This window comes from Schistocerca americana, chromosome 6 (genome assembly GCF_021461395.2).
Source record: "Schistocerca americana isolate TAMUIC-IGC-003095 chromosome 6, iqSchAmer2.1, whole genome shotgun sequence".
NCBI classification, from domain to species: domain Eukaryota; kingdom Metazoa; phylum Arthropoda; class Insecta; order Orthoptera; family Acrididae; genus Schistocerca; species Schistocerca americana.
Genome location: NC_060124.1, coordinates 338086163 through 338108048, shown reverse-complemented (window position 1 = coordinate 338108048; position 21886 = coordinate 338086163). Strand labels below are relative to the sequence as shown.

Below are 21886 nucleotides of genomic sequence, written 5' to 3'. Positions count from 1 at the left end.
GTCTAACCAGTCTCATAGTAGTTGTCAGAACTGCGTGTGAAACTGTTTCACAAGTTGCTCCAAAAGTAAAACAGTTACACAAAGAGCATACAATGCCCATCCCCAAACAAGGTAGAAACTAATTTAAATATTTGCTGCATTATCAGTGCTGGGAGATTTAGCCGGAGATTCAACAGTGATTGCTGATGCTTTTAAAGGTGAAAAACGTTGTTGCAAACAGATAACTGACACTCAGAGAGATGATAATTCAGTGAAGGTGATAACACTTAGTGGATGGAATCATCAGCATTAGGATCATATAGGAACAACAGATTTGGTCTGTATTTGACGAAAAATTAGTTCTCCTTAAGCAGTCTTCAAACGAGAGCGCTTATCAACATAGAATATTACGCTAAAAGCCGGAAATATCCGGCATTCTGAATTTGTTCATTAGTGACACTTTACCAAAAGAGCCTAAGAGATATGAGAAGTCTAATCTTAGCTTTCAGACAGAAAGTCAATCTGGTTTACATTTTGTATCTTGTAAAAAGCCACTTCGATGGCCATGGAAATTTACCATTTCCTCCGGAGGTAATGAGGTACTTAAAAAACTAAGCAATAAAGTATTGCTACAATACGTTTCTAATACATTAAAAGTCAAAGGTGTGGCCCCTTTGTTTAAATTTTATGAACTCAGGAATTTAGCTCATACAGAGAGTATCACAGTTGACACAATCGAACACGCTACAACGTTTAGCGTATTAGGAACCCAATGTTAAATTTTTCGTGTCACTAATGCGGAACAGCCTTGCGCTACTTACTTACTAATAATTCCACATCAAAAATTACACCGAAAAACCGTAGCTTCTACTTTTTTGTGTGATAGGAGATCATGAAATTCAGGACATAGTTTAAAACCTGGAAGTTATGAACTCCGTGACATTATTTTCCTCATGCTGAAGGAGATAGTCATACAACAACAAGAAGGACTATGGAAGTTACGTTGAGAAAAAGAAAATATTAAGGTACAACTGAATATCAGTTACAATAAAACTCTCCAACCATGTGAGATGAGGAATAATGCAGATGTTAATTTTAACCTGAATAATAACACGCGATGAGTTCTGAGAGAAATGTAACTGAAAAATAAACGGTAAAGCTACAAGAAGATTCAGCAATATTCGGAACGTTTCCGTTCTTTCCATTAATTTATGGAGTTTCGTTCTACAATATTGCTCCTACACACACGTTACATCTGTTCTGAACTGCCCTATCACCTTGGGGTAAGATATTTTTTAGAATGAACTATATTCTTTAGAAATCAAGAAGCAAATTTTGTGGATCTCGATAGTAAAGAAATAACTGTTCGATTATATTTCAGGAAACATAATAGCCATTGTAAACATGCCTCATGTTACGTTTGAAAAGAAAGGGTGAATACGAAGGTGAAGGAAAATTAGAAAAAGAGAGATGTGTTTACTTTGTGTACTCGACCAATACTTTCATCACTAAGATTCTCAGCGGTATAAGTACTAACAACACGCTGTGTGAGTTCTAATTCATAATTACGATGAGTGAAGAAGAAGAAGAAGAAGAAGAAGAAGAAGAAAATGATGTTGATGAGTTACATACGAAATATGAGAGAAAAAAATTGTCGTTGATGACTCTATTAGACGCTTCGTGAGTCATAAGCAGAAACCATTTTGTCAACCAATTCTCGCTCAGAACGATTCCACATATATTTTGATATTAAGTGAAAACACTTACTTACCGCCTTGCGGGAGTCGTCCGTATATTGGAAGAAGAATTCTGAGTGAAACACCAGTGCAGAAAGTTACTCGCATTGCCTAAAATAAGAACTGTGCTCTTTGCATGTCTTTAGAAATGTCGTAATGATTGAATAACATAATTGCTGATCACGGAAGGATATATATCACTTACGCCAAGTGACACACTCGTATTGCAGAGTGGTTTTTGGGGAACGAGAGATGAAATGAAAGAATTCGTTGCTGGTGATGGACGTTTCGCCCTCTGCATCCCGCTCGCTATGGTACCTGGTTTGCAGAGGATAACAGGAAGACGGTTTTAAACTCTCGCCATGGACAAGTACTGATTCACAGCACACAAGGCGCTAATCTCAGATAAACTAGAAACTGCTCGAAAAAGATTACCGGGAAAGACAGGGAATACAAAGGAAAAAAAAAAAAAGTGATCTGATCCAGCATACCGTCATTGGGACTTAAATGAATTAATTGCACTAGAAATTAGTACATGGACGTGGGAAGCGAAAATAATGATAGCCCTCGAAACAGCAAAACACTAATTTTAGCTTTTCAGTCACTTCGAAATCAGATAATTCCTGAATTCATCTAAATATTCTCACGAGGACAGCTCAGTCGACTTTAGCATAAAAAAAACTGCGCTAGCATATGAAATGTACTGCAATTCTCAGTCACTGATGTATGGAGAGAGACAGGGTAAGCGGAAATGTACTCACAAATCGTACAAAGTTCCATAAGTGTCTCATACATTTCATCGATTGTTCGCGGAAAGACGGAGGAACTCTGAAATCGTCTGTCACTGATATGAGAATCGAAATGCAAACAAAGATACCATTTCGAATATAAATGGTAGCATAATTATGGTCTGTTTATTGATGATTCTGTGATAGGAATGAGGCCTTTAACCTATTGGGTAAGTGGGAAAAAATTGGAAATTTGTGGTACGTTCCTGTGGGATCAAACTGCTGAAGTCATCGGGCCTTAGACTTACACACCATTGAATCTAACTTAAACTAACTTACGTAAAGACAACACACCAACACCCATGCCCGAGGGAAGACTCGATCCTCCGACGACGGTATCCGTGGCAAGGCGCCTGAGACCGTACGGATGACGAACAAGGAGTTCTGGTATAACAGATATTTAACTCTGAACGAAACATTGTACATACGGTAGCGGGTGAAATAAAAGAATAATTTAAAATATGTATATATATTCAGCCTCATTTATTGGTCAGTCTACATACAGATTTTTCTCTCTTTACATCCTTTTCCCACTCTGTTAGAGAATCTGTAGGAAATATACAAGGTACAGCTCTCCTTTTCAAGCTCTGTGAAGGGATACAGGGAATGTCACAATTTTCTCGCATTCTCGATCTCACAAGGGAACCTCCCCATCGCACCCCTCTCAGATTTAGTTATAAGCTGGCACGGTGAATAGGCCTTGAAAAATTGAACACAGCTAAATCGAGAAAACAGGAAGACGTTGTGTGGAACTATGAAAAAAATAAGCAAAATATACAAATTCAGTAGTCCATGAGCAAGATAGGCAACATCAAGGATACTCTGAACTCAGAAGCGCCATGGTCCCGTGGTTAGCGTGAGCAGCTGCGGAACGAGAGGTCGTTGGTTCAAATTTTCCCTTGAGTGAAAAGTTTAATTTTTTATTTTCAGACAATTGTCAAAGTTCAGGCACTCACACATAAGCAACTTCGCTCTCCAAAATTCCAGGACATGTTCAGATTTGCTTGGACATATGCAAGTTTTGACGGTCTACACACGGAAAAATTTGAAAACGTTGAAAACATATGTTTTGACAGAGCACAGGGAAAACTGTGCGACTGTGAAACTGTTGCATTCATTTGTTGCAGTTTATGTGACAAACTCTTATGTTTTCATCATTTTTTTGGGAGTGATTATCACATCCACAAGAAAACCTTAATCGGGCAAGGTAGAAGAATCTTTTCACCCATTCGCCAAGTGTACAAGTTAGGTGGGTCGACAACATATTCCTGTCATGTGACGCACGTGCCGTCACCAGTGTCGTATAGAATATATCGGACGTGTTTTCCTGTGGAGGAATCGGTTGACCTATGACCTTGCGGTCAAATGTTTTCGGTTCCCATTGGAGAGGCACGTCCTTTCGTCTACTAATCGCACGGTTTTGTGGTGTGGTCGCAAAACACAGGTACTAAACTTATTACAGTGGACAGAGACGTAAATGAACGAACAGACAGATCATAACTTTGCGAAAATAAAGAAAGTAAAGTTTTCACTCGAGGGAAGCCTTGAACCGAGGACCTCCTGTTCTGCAACTGCTCACGCTAACCACGGGACCACGACGCTCCGGAGCGCAGAGTATCCTTGATGTTGCATATCTTGCGCATGGACTATTCAGTTTCTATATTTTGCTTATTTTTTTCATAGTTCCATACAACTTCTTCCTGTTTTATCGATTGATCTGTGTTCAGTTTTTCGAGGCCTATCCACTGTGCCAACTTATAACTAAATCTGAGGCGGGTGCGATGGGGAGGTTCCCTTGTGAGATACATCTCTAGACTTGAACGGCATAACCAGAAGTGACTTCATGATCACGTGATCGTAGGTGCTGCCATCTTTGATCTTAAACCTTGATACACACAATCGATCAGTAAACGGTAGTAGTGTAAGCTCTCGTTCCTTTCTCAGTTGCGTACGCATTGCAGGAGGGATATACCAATTGATTACCTTGAGAATACCAGGTCATGAATGAACAGTGCCTTGAAGTGCGAATCCGTGTCATAGCAGACTACTGTCTAACAAACCCATGCTGCTTGTGCCGCTTTACAAACTCAATAAACAACTTAAGCGTTTTACTGCGTAGCATTACTGCTGTTTATACCTGATGATGTGCTCACAAAGCTGAAAGATGAAAGTTCTACGACAGATACAACCTTGATTGGAAGAGATTGTTCACTGTGTGTAGAACCGGAGGAGGAACCGGTACGTTCTAGCTACAGAGAGCTGAGCAAAAGGTGTAAACAAAGAACTTGCTGCTCGTCACAATTTGAGGAGATGATGTATCGTGTGGGATATGTTTAATCAGTAAGTAGCTGCCACGTGTCCGCGAAATGCGCACAGCTGGAGCAGAATGCCGTTTGTTCCCTGTAACAGTAAAGAACCAGCTTGTGCATATTAAACAAGAAAAAGAAAATAAGAAATAGGCTGAATCAGCAACTCAGAATGGCTAACTGTGTTGTATAAAAACTACAAGTAGACAATTCAAAAACGAGCAGTTTCCACTTGTGCGTCTGTTCATACTTTTGACTTTCTTTATATGCAAGATACTATATCGATTTTGGTGTGCCGTGTCTTGATTCAACTATTACTACGTTAAGTACAGCTAATATGTTTCGTAGTACCGATTATACAATGCATGTCTATTATATCTAATGAAGGTTAATTACATTATCACTAACAGCGATTACGAAATCAACATCAGTATGAAACCCTATACAAACGGCACTGTTCAGAGCCAACGTGGAAACGAGCTCACTCAAAGTTTTTAAAGATCGTAATATTTACTGCCAAAAAGAGCATATCCAGAGGACGCCGGAAGGGATACATTCATGGCTGGAATGAAGAGATCAACCAGCTGTTTAACCAATGAAAGTGGCGACCAAGAAACAGCTACGAACCTTATGAATTCATTGAATGAACAAAGGAGAGAAAAATGGCATGATGAAACAAGGGACGTCGATTTCACACACTCCAGTAGAAAAGCATGGATGCTGATTCACAAACTTGGAGAGGACCCTTCTCACAACAAAGAAAACTCAACAGTCTCATGCGACTCAATCGTCAGTCACTTAGTGAGAGTTTCCAAGGTCCCAACAGATAAAGCAAATCTTCGGCAAGTAAAGAGAGCTTATGGAAGTCAAGAAATCTCTGCAACATAATCCCGAATTCTCTTCTCCATTTAGAGTCATTGAACTGGAGACAGCCCTTATGCATACGAAATGTAGAAAAGTTGCAGGTGCAGATGGGCTTTACCCTGACTTTTCGGTGCACAGTGGACCGGTAACGCGAAATTGGCTAGTTTGCCTTTTTAACGAAATTCTTCGTACAGCGACATGGAAAGAGGGAACAGCTGCAGAACACTTCCGCCCAATATTTCTAGTTAGCTGTGCTTACAAGCTATTGTAAAGAATGATTCTAAACCGAATATAAGATCAAATTAATGCTATGATACCACCTGAACAAGCTGGGTTCAGACCTTATAGAAGCTGCTGTGAACAAATGCTCTCCTTGACTACTCACATAGAATCTGGATAACAAAAGAAACTTAAAACTGGAGTAGTGTTCATTGACCTGTCAGCAGCTTATGACACAGTGTGGCGCGAGGACCTATTATTGAAATTTTTGAGAGCAATACCTTGCAAAACTCTAGGCAACCTCTTAAGTCACATCTTAAGCAATAGGCGGTTTAAAGTACATCAAGGAGAAGAAAAAAGCAGATGGCATGCACTCAATGACGGATTACTTCAGGGCTCTGTTCTTGCTCCAGTGTTATTCAACCTCTACACAGCCGACCTGCCGATTTTGACCTGCCGAAAATTTCAATATGCAGATGACCTCGCAGTCTCATATCAGAGCGAAGACCTTTCTCAATGTGAAGAACACCATACGAACAGCCTTACTATGAGTATTTTGAGACATGGCGACTGAGACCAAATGTTTCTAAAACCGAGGTAAGCCTGTTCCATCTCTCTAATCGCCTTTCATCAGCAAAGATCAGTCCACAGCTCGGCCCTCTTTGCGCAGTCAGATACAACGAAAGCCCAAAATACCTGGGAGTAAATCTGGACAGAACTTTAACATACAAAAAACACCTTTCCAACTTGACCAAGAAGAAACAAACACGAGTGAACCTTGTGAGAAAGCTGGCTGGCAGTACATGGGGAGCAACCACGTCATTCCTCCGAGGAGCATCCCTTGCACTGATTACTCTGCAGCAGAATATTGTGCAGTTTGTCTCCGAAGCGCCCACGTAGTGAAAGTAGACGTCGAACTGAACTCAGTTATGAGTGTAATTAGTGGTACACTCCGTCTACACCTACTTGCTGGCTACCAGTGCTTTCAAACATCTGTCCACCAGACCTCCGTCGAAAGGCTACTCTTTACAATCTCTGTCAGCAAATTTCTGAAAACAACTCGATCCCTCTTTATGACGATTTGCTATCACTGCCCAGGAAACACTTCAGATCTAGAAGACCAGCATATGAAACGGGAGTCCAATTGCTATCCACAGGATTCGACCAGGACGCAGAGTGGAAATGTGAATGGCAAGCTACAAGAACCCGAAACTACGAACTTGTAGACAATCCAACAGTTCCAGTTCAAGGCTTCCACCAACCAAGGGAGGTGTGAGTGCAGTTAAACAGATATCGGACCGAAGAGGGTAGGTGCAAATACAACATGCACAAGTGGGGCTTTTCAAGTGACAGTGTGTGTGACTGTGGTGACACCCAAACAATGAGCCACTCTGTGAATGAATGTCCAATCAGATGCTTCCCTGGTGGCATTGAGAAGCTCCATCAAGCATCCCACGAGGCACTGCGCTGGATCGAGTCCATCAACATCCGAGTGTAGTCTGAGCCATTTTAAAACTTGTGTACTGTATACAATTTCACATGTGCATTCTTATATATATTTCTTTGTTTTGCTAAACGATAATAATAATAAAAAACTACGCTTACACAGGTTAGTGCAAGAAGCTTGATGTAGAGAGCTGAATGGGTGTTGCAGAGCGAGAAGGTGGCATTCGCTGCGTACGATGTGGTGACGTCAATGGAAGAATGTCCCGTGTCCATCAAACGGACGCTCCTTTTGATCATGCTCAGAGCTCAGAGGCCGCTGTGCATCACTGCTGCCGGGTTCTTCCCTTTCTCCAGGGAGTCCTTCGTGTCGGTGAGTAACTATGCACTATCTGTGTCCATAAAGCCGGCCGGAGTGGCCGTGCGGTTCTAGGCGCTACAGTCTGGAGCCGAGCGACCGCTACGGTCGCAGATTCGAATCCTGCCTCGAGCATGGATGTGTGTGATGTCCGTAGGTTAGTTAGGTTTAATTACTTCTCAGTTCAAGGCGACTGATGACCTAAGAAGTTAAGTCGCATAGTGCTCAGAGCCATGTTTTTGTGTCCATAAAATCTCGTGTTTAATGTTTAGCAGTGCTAATGGTTCCGATGTAGTAATTGTGGGAGCCCTGATATCATGAGTAATATGTCACTGGAATAGCCGAAACATGTCTTCTTGTCTCATTACTACTGATGCATTAATATGCAATAAACGCGGTTTCGACTTATTGTGGCACTGTTTGTGAGGCAGAAAAGTTTGCGGGAGCTTAGCTACTGACAGAAACTCCCGATTTGTCAAGCAGAGCACAGATGATGAAAGGATGAGCATTCCACAGTGCCCCGTTATCTCTCATGCCCAGTCTCTCAGTCTGATAAACAATATGAATTGCTCGCTATTCTGCCTGTCTTACTAATGGCGTGGAATGAAAATGCCCTGAGTGGTTCAGACAGATTGCTTCGCATAATAATACATATAGGAGTAATAAGATCAAAAGTGGCCGGGGAAATTGTAAAGAACCTAAGAAGTGAGAAGAATAAAAACAAATAGACAACATTGGTAAAGATGGAGGAATGGTTGAAATATTGTGAAAATATGTTAACAGATAATCGAGTAGAGTTCCTACACATAGAATCTGGACGATTAAGGAGGACTAGTACCTCTTGCGTTACTGAAAGAACTATAAAAATCAATAAAAATGAAAAGTGGAACCTCTTCAACTGCTGGAGGAATTTCCATTGAACTGATAAGAAATGCACCAGAAGGCACGATAAATACAATTCACCTAGTGTATAACAAGTATCAGATTGATCAAGAAGAACCAGCAAAAATGTAAAACAGCATGCTTGGTACCATTCGTAAGAAAGGATCATTAGAGGGTCATAAGCCCTATTGCGTCAGTGGGAAGTCTGCAAGATCGGATTATAAGAGAACGTCAGTAGAATGATGTCATAATAGGAGGAGAAGAAAGTAGCTTTACCGGAGGCCGAACCTGTGTAGACAATTAAAAAAAAAAAAAAAAAAGAGCCAGGAGAGGCGACACACACAAGATTTTCATAGATTTACAAAACAAAAAGCGACAGTGTACCAGTAAAAAAGTCTATATCGATATCTTGATGAGGGCACAATGAATAAGCTTTGTGTGGTGCTGTTCGGGAACGGTTACGGGGTAATGAACACAAGAGTTAAATTAGAAAAGGAAATCTCCCAGTAGTACAATCAATCAATGGCTCCAGACAAGGGTGTGGCATAGCACCTATTGTGTTCATAAAGAACTGATGAAAACGTGTGAACGGTTGCTCCTAAACATAGATAGGGGTTAAGTGCCTGGTTTGTTATTCCAGGATGATCAAATTATATTTCTTGCAGAAGACTATTAAAGAGAGCACATAATGGAGAAAATCGTAGATACATACAAGGAGGACGGACTGACAACAGTTCCTTCTAAAACAAAACAAAATATCTCTCTGTATGAAGTAAACATCATGACAGTGTCATAGATGGAAATACGTTTAAGTCGTGTCAAAATACTTCACGTGTGACCTACTGGAAGTCAGTGTCCAACGGGCGCAATACTTCGGCACACGGAAACGACCACTTTGCCGTCATCAGATGCACTGACATCCAGCAGGGAGAAGCTGAAGGATCACAGCTGTTGAGGCACGTATTAAGTAGAAATATCTGGCAGTTGCAGTCTCAGTTCAGTGTGTCAATGAACAACAAATAAGACAGAGGACAACAAAAACAATAATATGCGTATTCTATCCATTGAGCAGATAAAATTAAGGAACCAGTGAACAAAAGCTTACATGAATCAACAATAAAAAGCAGTCGTCTCTATGGGATGCGGGAAAATAACAAAACAAATAGAAGACCTGAAACCATGAAAACGGATCTTTTGAGAAGTTTCATGGCAAGAGAAAATTACAAATAAATAAAACTGGCAGCGACTGAAAACTCCCACGTACATCACCGAAGAGGTGTATAAATACTAGTGCCTAAGTTAATATATATATATATATATATATATATATATATATATATATATATATATATATAAACTTAGCCACACATTATGAAAAATTACAAAAAATACTGGGCAGTAATGGTAACTGGTAGGTATTGGTTTCATGTCATAAATTGTTATCTGTTTCTAATTGCCATCATGGGGCCATAATAACATTTCTGCGTAAGTAAAAATATAAGTACAAGACACGGCAAAAGAGACTTGGGTACCATCAGTTCAGATCGTTGATGATAAATACACTGACGCAAGAAAGTATCGCAAAACCAAGAAAGAGTTGTCCGAAATACGATGAAAGTTAGTATGGGTATTTCTACTCCTTAAAGATGATGTCTGTTGATATTTCGAACCAGTCGCTTAAGAGTGGCGCCAGTAGTACCACTTTGAGGACGCAAATAAGGTTTACTGTACACACACACCGTTTGGTTAAGGTACTTTTAATGTGACAAAGATTTCACTATCATCATGTCACTGAGTTCAAATGAGGTTATGTAATAAGGCTATTAGAAGCTGGACGTTCCTTCTGCGATATTGCAGAAAGCCGTGGCAGAACTGTAGCCACTCCACATGTTTTCTGGTAGCGATAGTCACGAGAATGTACGGTCGCAAGATGACTCACCTCCGGACAGTCACGTGGCATTACCGAGACGGAAGATCATCGTTTCCGGCATATGGCTCTGTTTCATCGTACAGCATCCACTGCAGCAATTTCAGCACTGGTTAGCACCACAGTGCCACAAAGAACTCTTTCTAGCAATATTGAGGATATTCACCCAGTTGCCAATCGTGTGATTATTGCCACAACATGTCTCGTGATTATCTCACACAAATTGTCGAGGTCACTTAACAATAAATGGGTTAGAATGGCTTCCAGGATGGACAACAAATTAGGACAGAAGTGGAGGCATCAGATCGGCACAGATGAGAACCGAATGAGGAAATCGGGAGTGTATGAAGTAAAATGTCAAGATTGTGGAGTGAGATACGTGGGCAGGCGGGATGGAATTTTAGATTAGATTTAAAGAGCACAATAATAAAGACAACGCCTCGTCAGCTGTAGCAAAGCATCTCAGGAGTGACCATCATTCGTTGGGGGATGTAATGGAAAGTATGAGAAGGTTGCACGATGAAGGAAAGGGGTGGTTGCTATTAAATTCGGAGAGGCAGAGATTTATTGTGCCTTGAGAGAGGAGTGCGTCGGTGTTTTAAATGGGAGGACGGAAGAGTCTCAAAGGCGTTTCTGGGCACACCGTAGTGATACGCTACTTAAGAAGCAGTCACCAACAGATTTTAACTAGTGGCATAGGATTTTCGCATGCTATTTCCGTTCAGATGGCACCGTAGAAGTAGCTTTAAATTAGACTGGGCTAGGACCAGACCGGCATTTCTAAATGACTTTATGATAGACAGTGGTATCGCTGGCGGAGGGCATTGGGCTTTAAGTAAATATCATCATTGGTTGGTGATGGCAGCGCCTTTCACTTTGGGCAGTGGTCTCTCAGGAACGGTGGATGCACCGGCCTGTGATGTTTTATGTTTTACAGTTTGAGTTGACAATGCACCTGTGCAGCTTGTTTTTAAGTTGTGGCAAAGCCTAACAAGTTTTAAGGTAGATTATAACTCAGGAAGTCTGTTGTCCTTATAAGTCTGTCGGTGTAAAGGGGATTGTTTTATCTAGTTTCCTTCTTTTTAGCGCTTGAAAATGGGATAATGTGGTCCCGAAACATGTTGTGGCAATAATCACGCGACTGACAACTGGGCTGAATGCCCTCAATATACACTCCTGGAAATGGAAAAAAGAACACATTGACACCGGTGTGTCAGACCCACCATACTTGCTCCGGACACTGCGAGAGGGCTGTACAAGCAATGATCACACGCACGGCACAGCGGACACACCAGGAACCGCGGTGTTGGTCGTCGAATGGCGCTAGCTGCGCAGCATTTGTGCACCGCCGCCGTCAGTGTCAGCCAGTTTGCCGTGGCATACGGAGCTCCATCGCAGTCTTTAACACTGGTAGCATGCCGCGACAGCGTGGACGTGAACCGTATGTGCAGTTGACGGACTTTGAGCGAGGGCGTATAGTGGGCATGCGGGAGGCCGGGTGGACGTACCGCCGAATTGCTCAACACGTGGGGCGTGAGGTCTCCACAGTACATCGATGTTGTCGCCAGTGGTCGGCGGAAGGTGCACGTGCCCGTCGACCTGGGACCGGACCGCAGCGACGCACGGATGCACGCCAAGACCGTAGGATCCTACGGAGTGCCGTAGGGGACCGCACTGCCACTTCCCAGCAAATTAGGGACACTGTTGCTCTTGGGGTATCGGCGAGGACCATTCGCAACCGTCTCCATGAAGCTGGGCTACGGTCCCGCACACCGTTAGGCCGTCTTCCGCTCACGCCCCAACATCGTGCAGCCCGCCTCCAGTGGTGTCGCGACAGGCGTGAATGGAGGGACGAATGGAGACGTGTCGTCTTCAGCGATGAGAGTCGCTTCTGCCTTGGTGCCAATGATGGTCGTATGCGTGTTTGGCGCCGTGCAGGTGAGCGCCACAATCAGGACTGCATACGACCGAGGCACACAGGGCCAACACCCGGCATCATGGTGTGGGGAGCGATCTCCTACACTGGCCGTACACCACTGGTGATCGTCGAGGGGACACTGAATAGTGCACGGTACATCCAAACCGTCATCGAACCCATCGTTCTACCATTCCTAGACCGGCAAGGGAACTTGCTGTTCCAACAGGACAATGCACGTCCGCATGTATCCCGTGCCACCCAACGTGCTCTAGAAGGTGTAAGTCAACTACCCTGGCCAGCAAGATCTCCGGATCTGTCCCCCATTGAGCATGTTTGGGACTGGATGAAGCGTCGTCTCACGCGGTCTGCACGTCCAGCACGAACGCTGGTCCAACTGAGGCGCCAGGTGGAAATGGCATGGCAAGCCGTTCCACAGGACTACATCCAGCATCTCTACGATCGTCTCCATGGGAGAATAGCAGCCTGCATTGCTGCGAAAGGTGGATATACACTGTACTAGTGCCGACATTGTGCATGCTCTGTTGCCTGTGTCTATGTGCCTGTGGTTCTGTCAGTGCGATCATGTGATGTATCTGACCCCAGGAATGTGTCAATAAAGTTTCCCCTTCCTGGGACAATGAATTCACGGTGTTCTTATTTCAATTTCCAGGAGTGTAGACTGAAATACAGTTGTATGATGACTTTTCAACTGTTAGAAAACTGTTACTTCAAGGACAGTTCCGAGAGAGACACCCTGTAGCGTGCTTTCCATTGACCGTAAACACCGCCATTTACCACTTCAGTGGCGTAAAGCGAGAGCTCATTGAAGACAGGGAGGAGTTTTTTTTGTGTTTTCGGATGAAAGCTGGTTCCGCTTCGTTGCCAATGATGGCCACGTGTTGGTTAGAAGGAGTCCAGTTGAGGACCTGCATCCAGCCTGTCAGCTCAGTAGATACACTGAACTAACACATGGTGTTACGGTCTGGGGTACGATTTTGTAAGACACTAGGAGCACTCTCGTGATTACCCAGTCCACCCTGGCTGCAAATTTGTATATAAATATGGTGATTCGAGGTGTTGAGCTGTCATTCATGAACAGAATTTCAAAGGTAGGTTGTTTCCCAACATGTTGACTCGCGCTCACATACTGCTGCGATTACCTAATATGCCGCACAGATTGTCAACACGTTACCTTAGCCTGATTAATCACGAGATCTGTTTCCAATCGAGCAGGTATGAGACGTTATAGAACAATAACTCCTGCGTCACCACGAACAGTATTAACTGTCCCTGTACTGACCGACCAAGGGCAACAATTTTACAAACTGATATCTAGCACTTGTGCAACAAAACGCATGCACGTCAACAGTTACTGCTGTGCCTGCGTTTCACATTTGCAGTGGTATATCTCTTTCTTACATTTTTCTGTGATATAGCAATGTTAATCACTTAAAAATGTTTTGTAGGCAAACACATTACCGAATATTTCGCCATTCAGCATTAATTATTTTTGGTGTTCCGATCTTTTTCCGTCAATGTAAAATAAGAAAACACTTTGAAAGCTACGCCACAATGCAGGTGCCAAATTGATTTCTTATTGCTTGTCTTTGCTGGTTAGCATGGGCTTTTTGTACAAGATAACGCTCTTTGGTACACATTAAAGGCATCAAAATAAAGTCAAGTTCCTGTCCCGTAAAATTCCATGTTTCTTGAAAAAATGAGGCGGGGGGAGGCAGCTCGATGTATGAAATACCTATGTGAATAATCTGATACCTACCTTGAAAGCATTTTGAGAAGCATTGCAGATCTAATGGCTCAAAAAATCTATAGGCATTTATTAGCATAATTGCAAAGTCAGTCTTATGGTCTAAGGCTGTTATAACAGCATTTTACGCTCATAAATTCCTGTTTGCTGTAAGTTAATTGTTTTAGTGATATAACACCGTTTTGGTTTTTGTGTGTACTACAATTGATGTTGCAATTTAAGGTAAAAGAATTAATAAACAGAGCAATAAATGAATAGCCCTGATTGTAAGAAGAAACTTATAGCGGCGTTGCTCGACTCTGTATGCCAAAAAGCTTCTTAGTAGTAGACCCATAGGGAATTTGATCTACAGATCAAGACTCCGTAGCTAGATAGTGTTGCAGTCGTCGAAAAATCCTAGATGGCAACGGCGAGAAATTAAAAGACGCAAGAATGCGGTGGCTGGGAATTTTTTAAAAATACAAGTTGGTAGTGTTGGAAAATTTAAATATTCAACATGTTCGCAGGAAGAAATTAAAACAAAAAAAGGACAGAGGTACATTGCGGTGGAACTGCGTCAGTTGTCCTTTGTATCTCTCCCTCATTCACTCCTCCTGTCCCTTTCCCACACCCTTCCCCCTCTCAAGTCAGTCACAGATAGTTTGAAAAGAGGCACTTACTATAATGATAATGCCTAATTAGAAGATTTGTAGTATTTCAGAAAAAAATGCAAGTGTCCAATGACACTGACGTCTTGTTCAAAGATATTTGCCTCTAAATCGCATGCAAATAAACATAAAAATATTCATCTGCATAGTATTTAAGTGAGGGAGTCAATCAATTGTATCACATAAAAATGGGATTAAGTCTAAGGATAGCCATATAAATGAGTGTTATGTTAAGAGGTATTTGTCTCTGAACTGTATACAAACACACACACACACACACATACACACACACACACACACACACACACACGTACAATCACACACACACTACAAACATATCTATCAGATGGGTACCTAAAGCGACACTGGGCAACTTTCATTCTTACTTAATATAAAACATATGTAGGCAGTAAATAACAACTAAAGCGAGTAATTCTTATGAGTACCGGTATCTTTGGCGTATGCCAGAACGGATCTTTAAATAATTTCATCTTCCAATTATTCTATGATCCTTGTCAAGATTTACTATGGTATCTCCACGTCTATAATACAATTTAAGACAAAAAATTCGGCACACCGTGTAGGAAATGTATGAGCGGGTGAGATATCGGGAAAAGCGATGTGCACGTACAGGCAAACACATGATAACAATTTCAGAAAAGTATATGATAGGTTGAAGAGAAAGGGCTTTGCAAATTCAGCAAGTGAATTCTTATGAGGGATATCATCTTAAATTATCTGCAGTTGGGTAGTCATATAGTCAAAATCCCTAGTTGGTTGGAGGCATTTCAGTATGTGGTATGTTGTTCATGGTTCATAACGTTAACTTTCATTGCTTGATGTTTTTATAAGTTTTCAGTAATTTTTCAGCTTACCAATCAACAGTTGTGGGGGAGCTGTGAGATGGAAGGGAGAAGAAGATATTTATCATTTTCTACGCTAGATACTATAGTACTGGGTGATCAAAATATTAGTTTAAATTTGAAAACTGAATAAATCACGGAATAATGTAGATAGAGAGGTACAAATTGACACATATGCTTGGAATGACACGGGGTTTTATTAGAACCAAAAAAGTACAAAAGTTCAAAAAATGTCCGACAGATGGAGCTTCATCTGATCAGAATAGCAATAATTAGCATAACAAAGTAAGACAAAGCAAAGATGATGTTCTTTACAGGAAATGCTCCATATTTCCACCATCATTCCTCAACAAAAGCTGTAGTCGAGGAATAATGTTGTGAACAGCACTGTAAAGCATGTCCAGAGTTATGGTAAGGCATTGGCAGCTGATGTTGTCTTTCAGCATCCCTAGAGATGTCGGTCCATCACGATACACTTGCGACTTCAGGTAACCCCAAAGCCAATAGTCGCACGGACTGAGGTCTGAGGACCTGGGAGGCCAAGCATGACGAAAGTGGCGGTTGAGCACACGATCATCACCAAACCACGCACGCAAGAGATCTTTCACGCGTCTAGCAATACGGGGTGGAGCGCCATCCTCCATAAACATCGTACGTTCCAGCAGGTCTTTATCAGCCAGGGTGAGATGATGCAATTCTGTAACACATCGGCGTACCTCTCACCCGTCACGGTAGCAGTTACAAAACCAGAATCACGCATATCCTCGAAGAAAAAAGGCCCAATAACGGTAGATGTAGTAAATCCAAACCATACCGTGACTTTCTCGTCGTGCAATGGAGTTTCCACGACAGTTCTAGGATTTTAGGTAGCCCAAATTCCATAGTTGTGGGCGTTGACAGACCCTCGGAGTGTGAAATGAGCTTCGTCGGTCCACAACACGTATCTCAACCAATCGTCATCTTCCGCCATCTTTTGAAACGCCCACACCGCAAATGCCCTCCGCTTCACTAAATCGGCAGGTAACAGCTCATGGTGCCGATGGATTTTGTACGGATAGCATCGGAGCGTACGCCTAAGTGCGAACTAAACAGTAGTGTATGGAATGCCGGTGCGACGTGCGACTGCACGAGCGCTGACTTCCCCGTGCATAGACGAACCCGCTACAGTCTCCATTTCTTCCTTAACTGTCTCAGCAGCATTACGCCTTGTGCTCGGTCGGCCACTACGGGGTCTATCGTCTAAACAACCCGTGGCTTCGAACTTCGAAATCATTCTCGGCAGAGCTGCATTTGTCAACGGACCTTTACCGGTTCGAATCCCCTTCCTATGGCGATAGGATCGTAACGCTGAACTAGCACAGTGCCCATTTTGATAATACAGCTTCACTAAAAGCGCCTTTTCAGGTAACGTCAACATGCTGCGATGCTGGCACATCTGATTCTCTCTCTCATTACAACTCCTTTTATACACGATTGTCATGCGCAGTCACTGACGTTTTGCTGCCCAGCGCCATCTGTCGCACATTTTGTGAACTTTGTTTTTTTTTGTTCTAATAAACCCCATGTCATTCCAAGAATTTGTGTCAATTTTTACCTCTCTATCTACATTATTTCGTGGTTTATTAAGTCTTCAAATTTATACTGACTTTTTGATCACCCGGTAGATGATACTGACCGAAAATCTTTGATTTTTGTTACAAATGATTGGGTCTATTCGAAATCATATACAATAAGCACTTTAGGTGAAAGCAGTAGTATTTACCAATCGATTCTAAGATTCCACGGCTTTCGAACCTGTACTTCGCATAATCGACCACTAAACAGGACCACCATTTAAAAAATCTGTGTGATGTAAGAACTTTACAATTGTACACAATATTCCTATAGACGAACTATCGAAATACGATTTTGGGAAGGAATGGAGCAGGCCTTTTGCTGAGATTTTATTTTATTGTGATGTAGCGCAAAAACTGAATATTTCCGTGATACACAACGACAACTTCCGCTATTTTTACCTCCATTCATAAGAACACGATCATAAACGGTGCTGGAAGTTAATGCACGTCGCTATAATAGAGCTGTGGTCGCCGACTTACGTAAAATTCATGTCAGTGATGTTAAAAAGCGGGCTGTATATGTTTTTAGAAGCTGTGTAATATTGTATCTGACGGTCTAGTGTGCAAACAAAATTTAGTAAGGATATTGATTTCTCACTTACAGACACGAATTTTTGACGAATTTTGCATGTTTACTTTAGTACACCCTCCCATGAAAATTCACAAAATGGCAATATACAACACTCAAAGAGAGAAGAAACTTTTAGTGTCCACGACGCTATTTACTATTATTAATACTCAGAGACTTATACCACTACAGCGTTCAAAGTTACGTGTAACTCAGTTGTTAAGTGTAAATAGTGAAACGTTCCTCCCCTTCCGCCATCTCGAAGCTTCCGTGGTTTCTGGTGAGTTACTGTGAAAAGCCTCAGTAATCATCTTTAGTCTCGCGAATCTCTGCGAGACATGGAAGACGAGAGTCAGTGAGATTCCGAAAGATTCTCGAAGGAAGCCGAGCCGACTCCAATGTCACGGTCAGATGCGCCCAGTTTCTTGGTTGAGGATCCATGGTTCGAACTGCCCTCTCGAGGTGGTTTCACATATTCTCCATTAGGTTTAAATCCAGTGAATTTAGTGGTCACGTGAGTATGGTGAATTGATCCTGGTAGTCTATTCTGCCTTTCTGAATGACAATGTTACGCAGCGAATAAAATCATTTCGCTTCTGGGTTAGTCACTCTGATTGTGTGCTGTAGCTTTTATTGGATTCTGTGCTTCAGGATTTCAAATTCTTTACAAATATTTAGAAACTGTTGTAATATACAGTATACAGTGAGAACTTCGTTGAATATCTTGACGATTTAGTCCAAGTCTTGTGCGATTTACCTAGAGCTGAGGTGACTGTGAAATGTTCCAAGATAAATCTGGCTCCCTGGGAGAGTCTTTTTTGGAACGCATTATGTCAGCTGAAGAAATCAATATGTCAGGATTATACTAAGACTGCCTGTCAGTGGACTCTGCCTATAGACAAAAAACGCACGGCTAGGTTAGTGGGAATGGTAAATATTATTGGAAAATTTATCAATAACTTTGCCCAATTGGCCCCTGAATCAGCAGCGCCGAAAGGGTGAAAAAGTTTGGAGGATGGACTCGCAGAAACCCGTGTTTGACGCTTTGAAAGCAGCCTTGGCCATCATGCGTATTGTAGATGCATCTGATTTCGACTGCAAGCTGATGCTGTAAGCTGATGCCACCAATTAATGGATAGTGGCTATGTTGAGGCCTACTGTAGGCCGATTGCCTCTGCTTTGTGGTCCCCATCGCCCTCCAAAGTCAGATACATTATTTATGAACTGAGGGCTTTGGCTGTCTTGTATGGACAGGAGAAATTTAACTTGTGCCTTAAACACAAATGATATCGATAAGAAACCCATAAACAGGATCTGACCTGGGTATTGGCTAGGCCCCATAAAATAGCAAGGTTGCCCACTAGACGGTTAGAATATCAGCCTTCTACTTTCTAGGAAACTACATCAGAGATAGAGGCAAACAAGTGGCCCATGCTATCAGTCGCATGTTCCAACGTTACTTACAAGTTGTTGGGAGTCAGTAAATTAGCCAGGAGTTTGTATTTCCTTTGTTGTTCTGGGAGATATTCCTGACCGTTCACCAACTTAAAAGAGATAAAACGTGTGGTTGCTGATCTGAGTAACGTGAAGCAACAGCTTAGTGATAGTCAGGTGTTTTGGGCTAGTCCATCAATAAAGACGTCTTATATTATTGTGCCCGCTATGAAAGATGGTCAAGAATTGTCTTCTGAAGAAATTAATTCTAACAGTTTTAAAATACTTTCACCGATCTCTATGTGGGCGACATTGTGGTATTTACAAAAACATCATGAGGACTAAAGAGCATTTCGCTTGGTTAGCTTCGAATGGAGACGTAAGGAAACTAGTCACCTAGTGCCAAGAAAGTAAAATGGCTAAACCTAATTCTGGTATGCACAGGGGCAATCCAACTGGGCATAGGAACCTATGGATAAGCTGTTTATCTATGACCTGGGGCATATATCCCATACTAAATACTGTAACAGGTAAATATTTACTGGACTGACGTGTTTGTCTGCTTTCGAGTTAATCCACGACAAATAGCAGCAGACCAAAGTATTTTTGGTGTTCAGAGCAGCAAGGTGTTAATGAGTTATGAAGTGTCAGCCTTTATGTCCAGGGATTTCAGAAGCTTATGTTTCAATACTATGATATCTCGTATCTTGACCACCCCCCATTACCCACAGCTATTTTTTGTGGAGCAAGTTCATCATAACTTGAAATCAGCATTGATTATTTTTCCCGCCTCGTTACAAGAAGAGTGGCATCAGTCCATCACCTGACTTACATTCGCATTTAGCACAACTCATAAAGCTACCCCACCCAAGTGAAATTTTCGTTTCTGGATAATTCGCTGGTATTATATCTGGGGCAGATAAGTAACAGCGTTCCTGAGGATATTGATCTCAAAGTCCTCATGGAAAACCGGAATTCTGCTGGAACAATATTCACTTTGTCCACCGGAGGGGGGCTGCCCAGTGTAACAGTGGCAGGTGCCCAGCCTCACTAAGGTTGGGTGACACAGTATTTTTAAAAATTTCTAGTCTCAGGGAAAGGCTGAGGGGAACAGTTCTTGCTTTGTTAGTCCTTACGACGTCATAAATATGATTTCCCCAGGTAGTTTCCTTGTCCTGGACTGAGCCAGTATGAGGCTGCTCGGATACCATTTAAGTGGTTTCGTTATACAGATCCTCAGGGATCTGACGAGGTGATACATTTGCAGCCCAACGAGCAGGACTCAAGCGCGTGCTCAGCTCACACTAGAGGCCTGTTCGTTGGGAGCTTACGGTCTCGGAAGTAGTCTCTCTGGATCGCGACTTGGACGAGCTAGCCGTGGGCGTCTGCTCTCTGCATTTCAGTGTCACGTTTTCTGTGGCAATCGTGCCTATACCCGCTGTGAAGTCGCCGCTTCCCGCTGCCTTGCAGTGCCGAGACATACTGTGGAGTTCGACAAGCCGTGTTTTCCGTTCCCCTGTTTTGTAGACAATCAGACATACACAATCGTATGCTCTCCTAAGTGTGATGCAGGAACAACGGAGATCATCACGTAGTTAATCTTTCGCTGCCTTTCGTCAAAACCGCTCTGATTTGCTACTGGGTTTCGTTTGGTCTCCTTGCCTTATGTTATCCTGGTTTACCATGGTGTCTACGACCCGGGACAACCGGGAGATACGGGAAAAACCCGGGAATTTTTTCATCCGGGAGAAAACCGGAAAAAACCCGGGAATCCTTCTGAGTTCCGGGAATTTTTCGTTGTTCTAGTTTTCAGTTAAATGTTTGTGATTTTAACTGGTAAGAACCAATACTCTAACAAAAAAAATTACTGTATCCGGCGTCTGCAGAATAATTGTGCAGCAACAAAACATGAACGAGAGAAAAAAACGAAAATAAAACTTAAGTCGCAAAGAAAATGCGCCATGTACAACAACAAAACACAGTGCTCATACAAGCGTCTGCCAACAGCAAAATGTGTCAAAGGCTTTAGGACGACTGTGCAGTGCTTCTTAACAACAGATTGCCTCCAATGAGCGTGACGTGACAGTTTTTTACATTAGATTCGTTTTAATGCAAGATCTTTTAATGTTTCACACGTACGAACATGCGGGCTTCCTGCGTCATCGTAGCTACTCAAGTGCAGTGACGCCTGTTATCTGGCGCTCTGTGGCAACTGCTGAAACGTACCTTTGTAATAGGTCACGGAAAAATATTGCGAATATTGCTTTGAAAAGCGTTACTTTCAAAGTAAATTTCCTTTTATGTAAGATAAACTATGTGAGAGAGCGTTTGACTCTCATTTAAAAATCAACTCTTTGGGGACGACCATATGAAGAATTTCGAGCCCAGAAGATCAGACATTTACGTCGTTAATAAAAAAATTTACTGGCACATTTATGTTATATAAGACGCGCAAGAAAGATCAACAATATATGTGGAAGCTTAGCTTCTCTTGCAGCTGATTAATATTAGAGACCAATATTATATGTGATAGCTTTGCTTTTCTTGTAGCAACAATTGTACATTAATTTAAG

General features: G+C 42.2%; 1 protein-coding gene across 1 annotated transcript in view; it reads left to right on the top strand.

The window, feature by feature from the left end:
* Nucleotides 1-21886, top strand: part of LOC124620132 — an 81195-nt gene that overhangs the window by 47114 nt on the left and 12195 nt on the right. The window contains exon 4 of the mRNA XM_047146802.1: nt 7547-7708. Coding sequence (XP_047002758.1) covers nt 7547-7708 — 162 coding nt within the window. The remainder of the gene's footprint in view (nt 1-7546; nt 7709-21886) is intronic.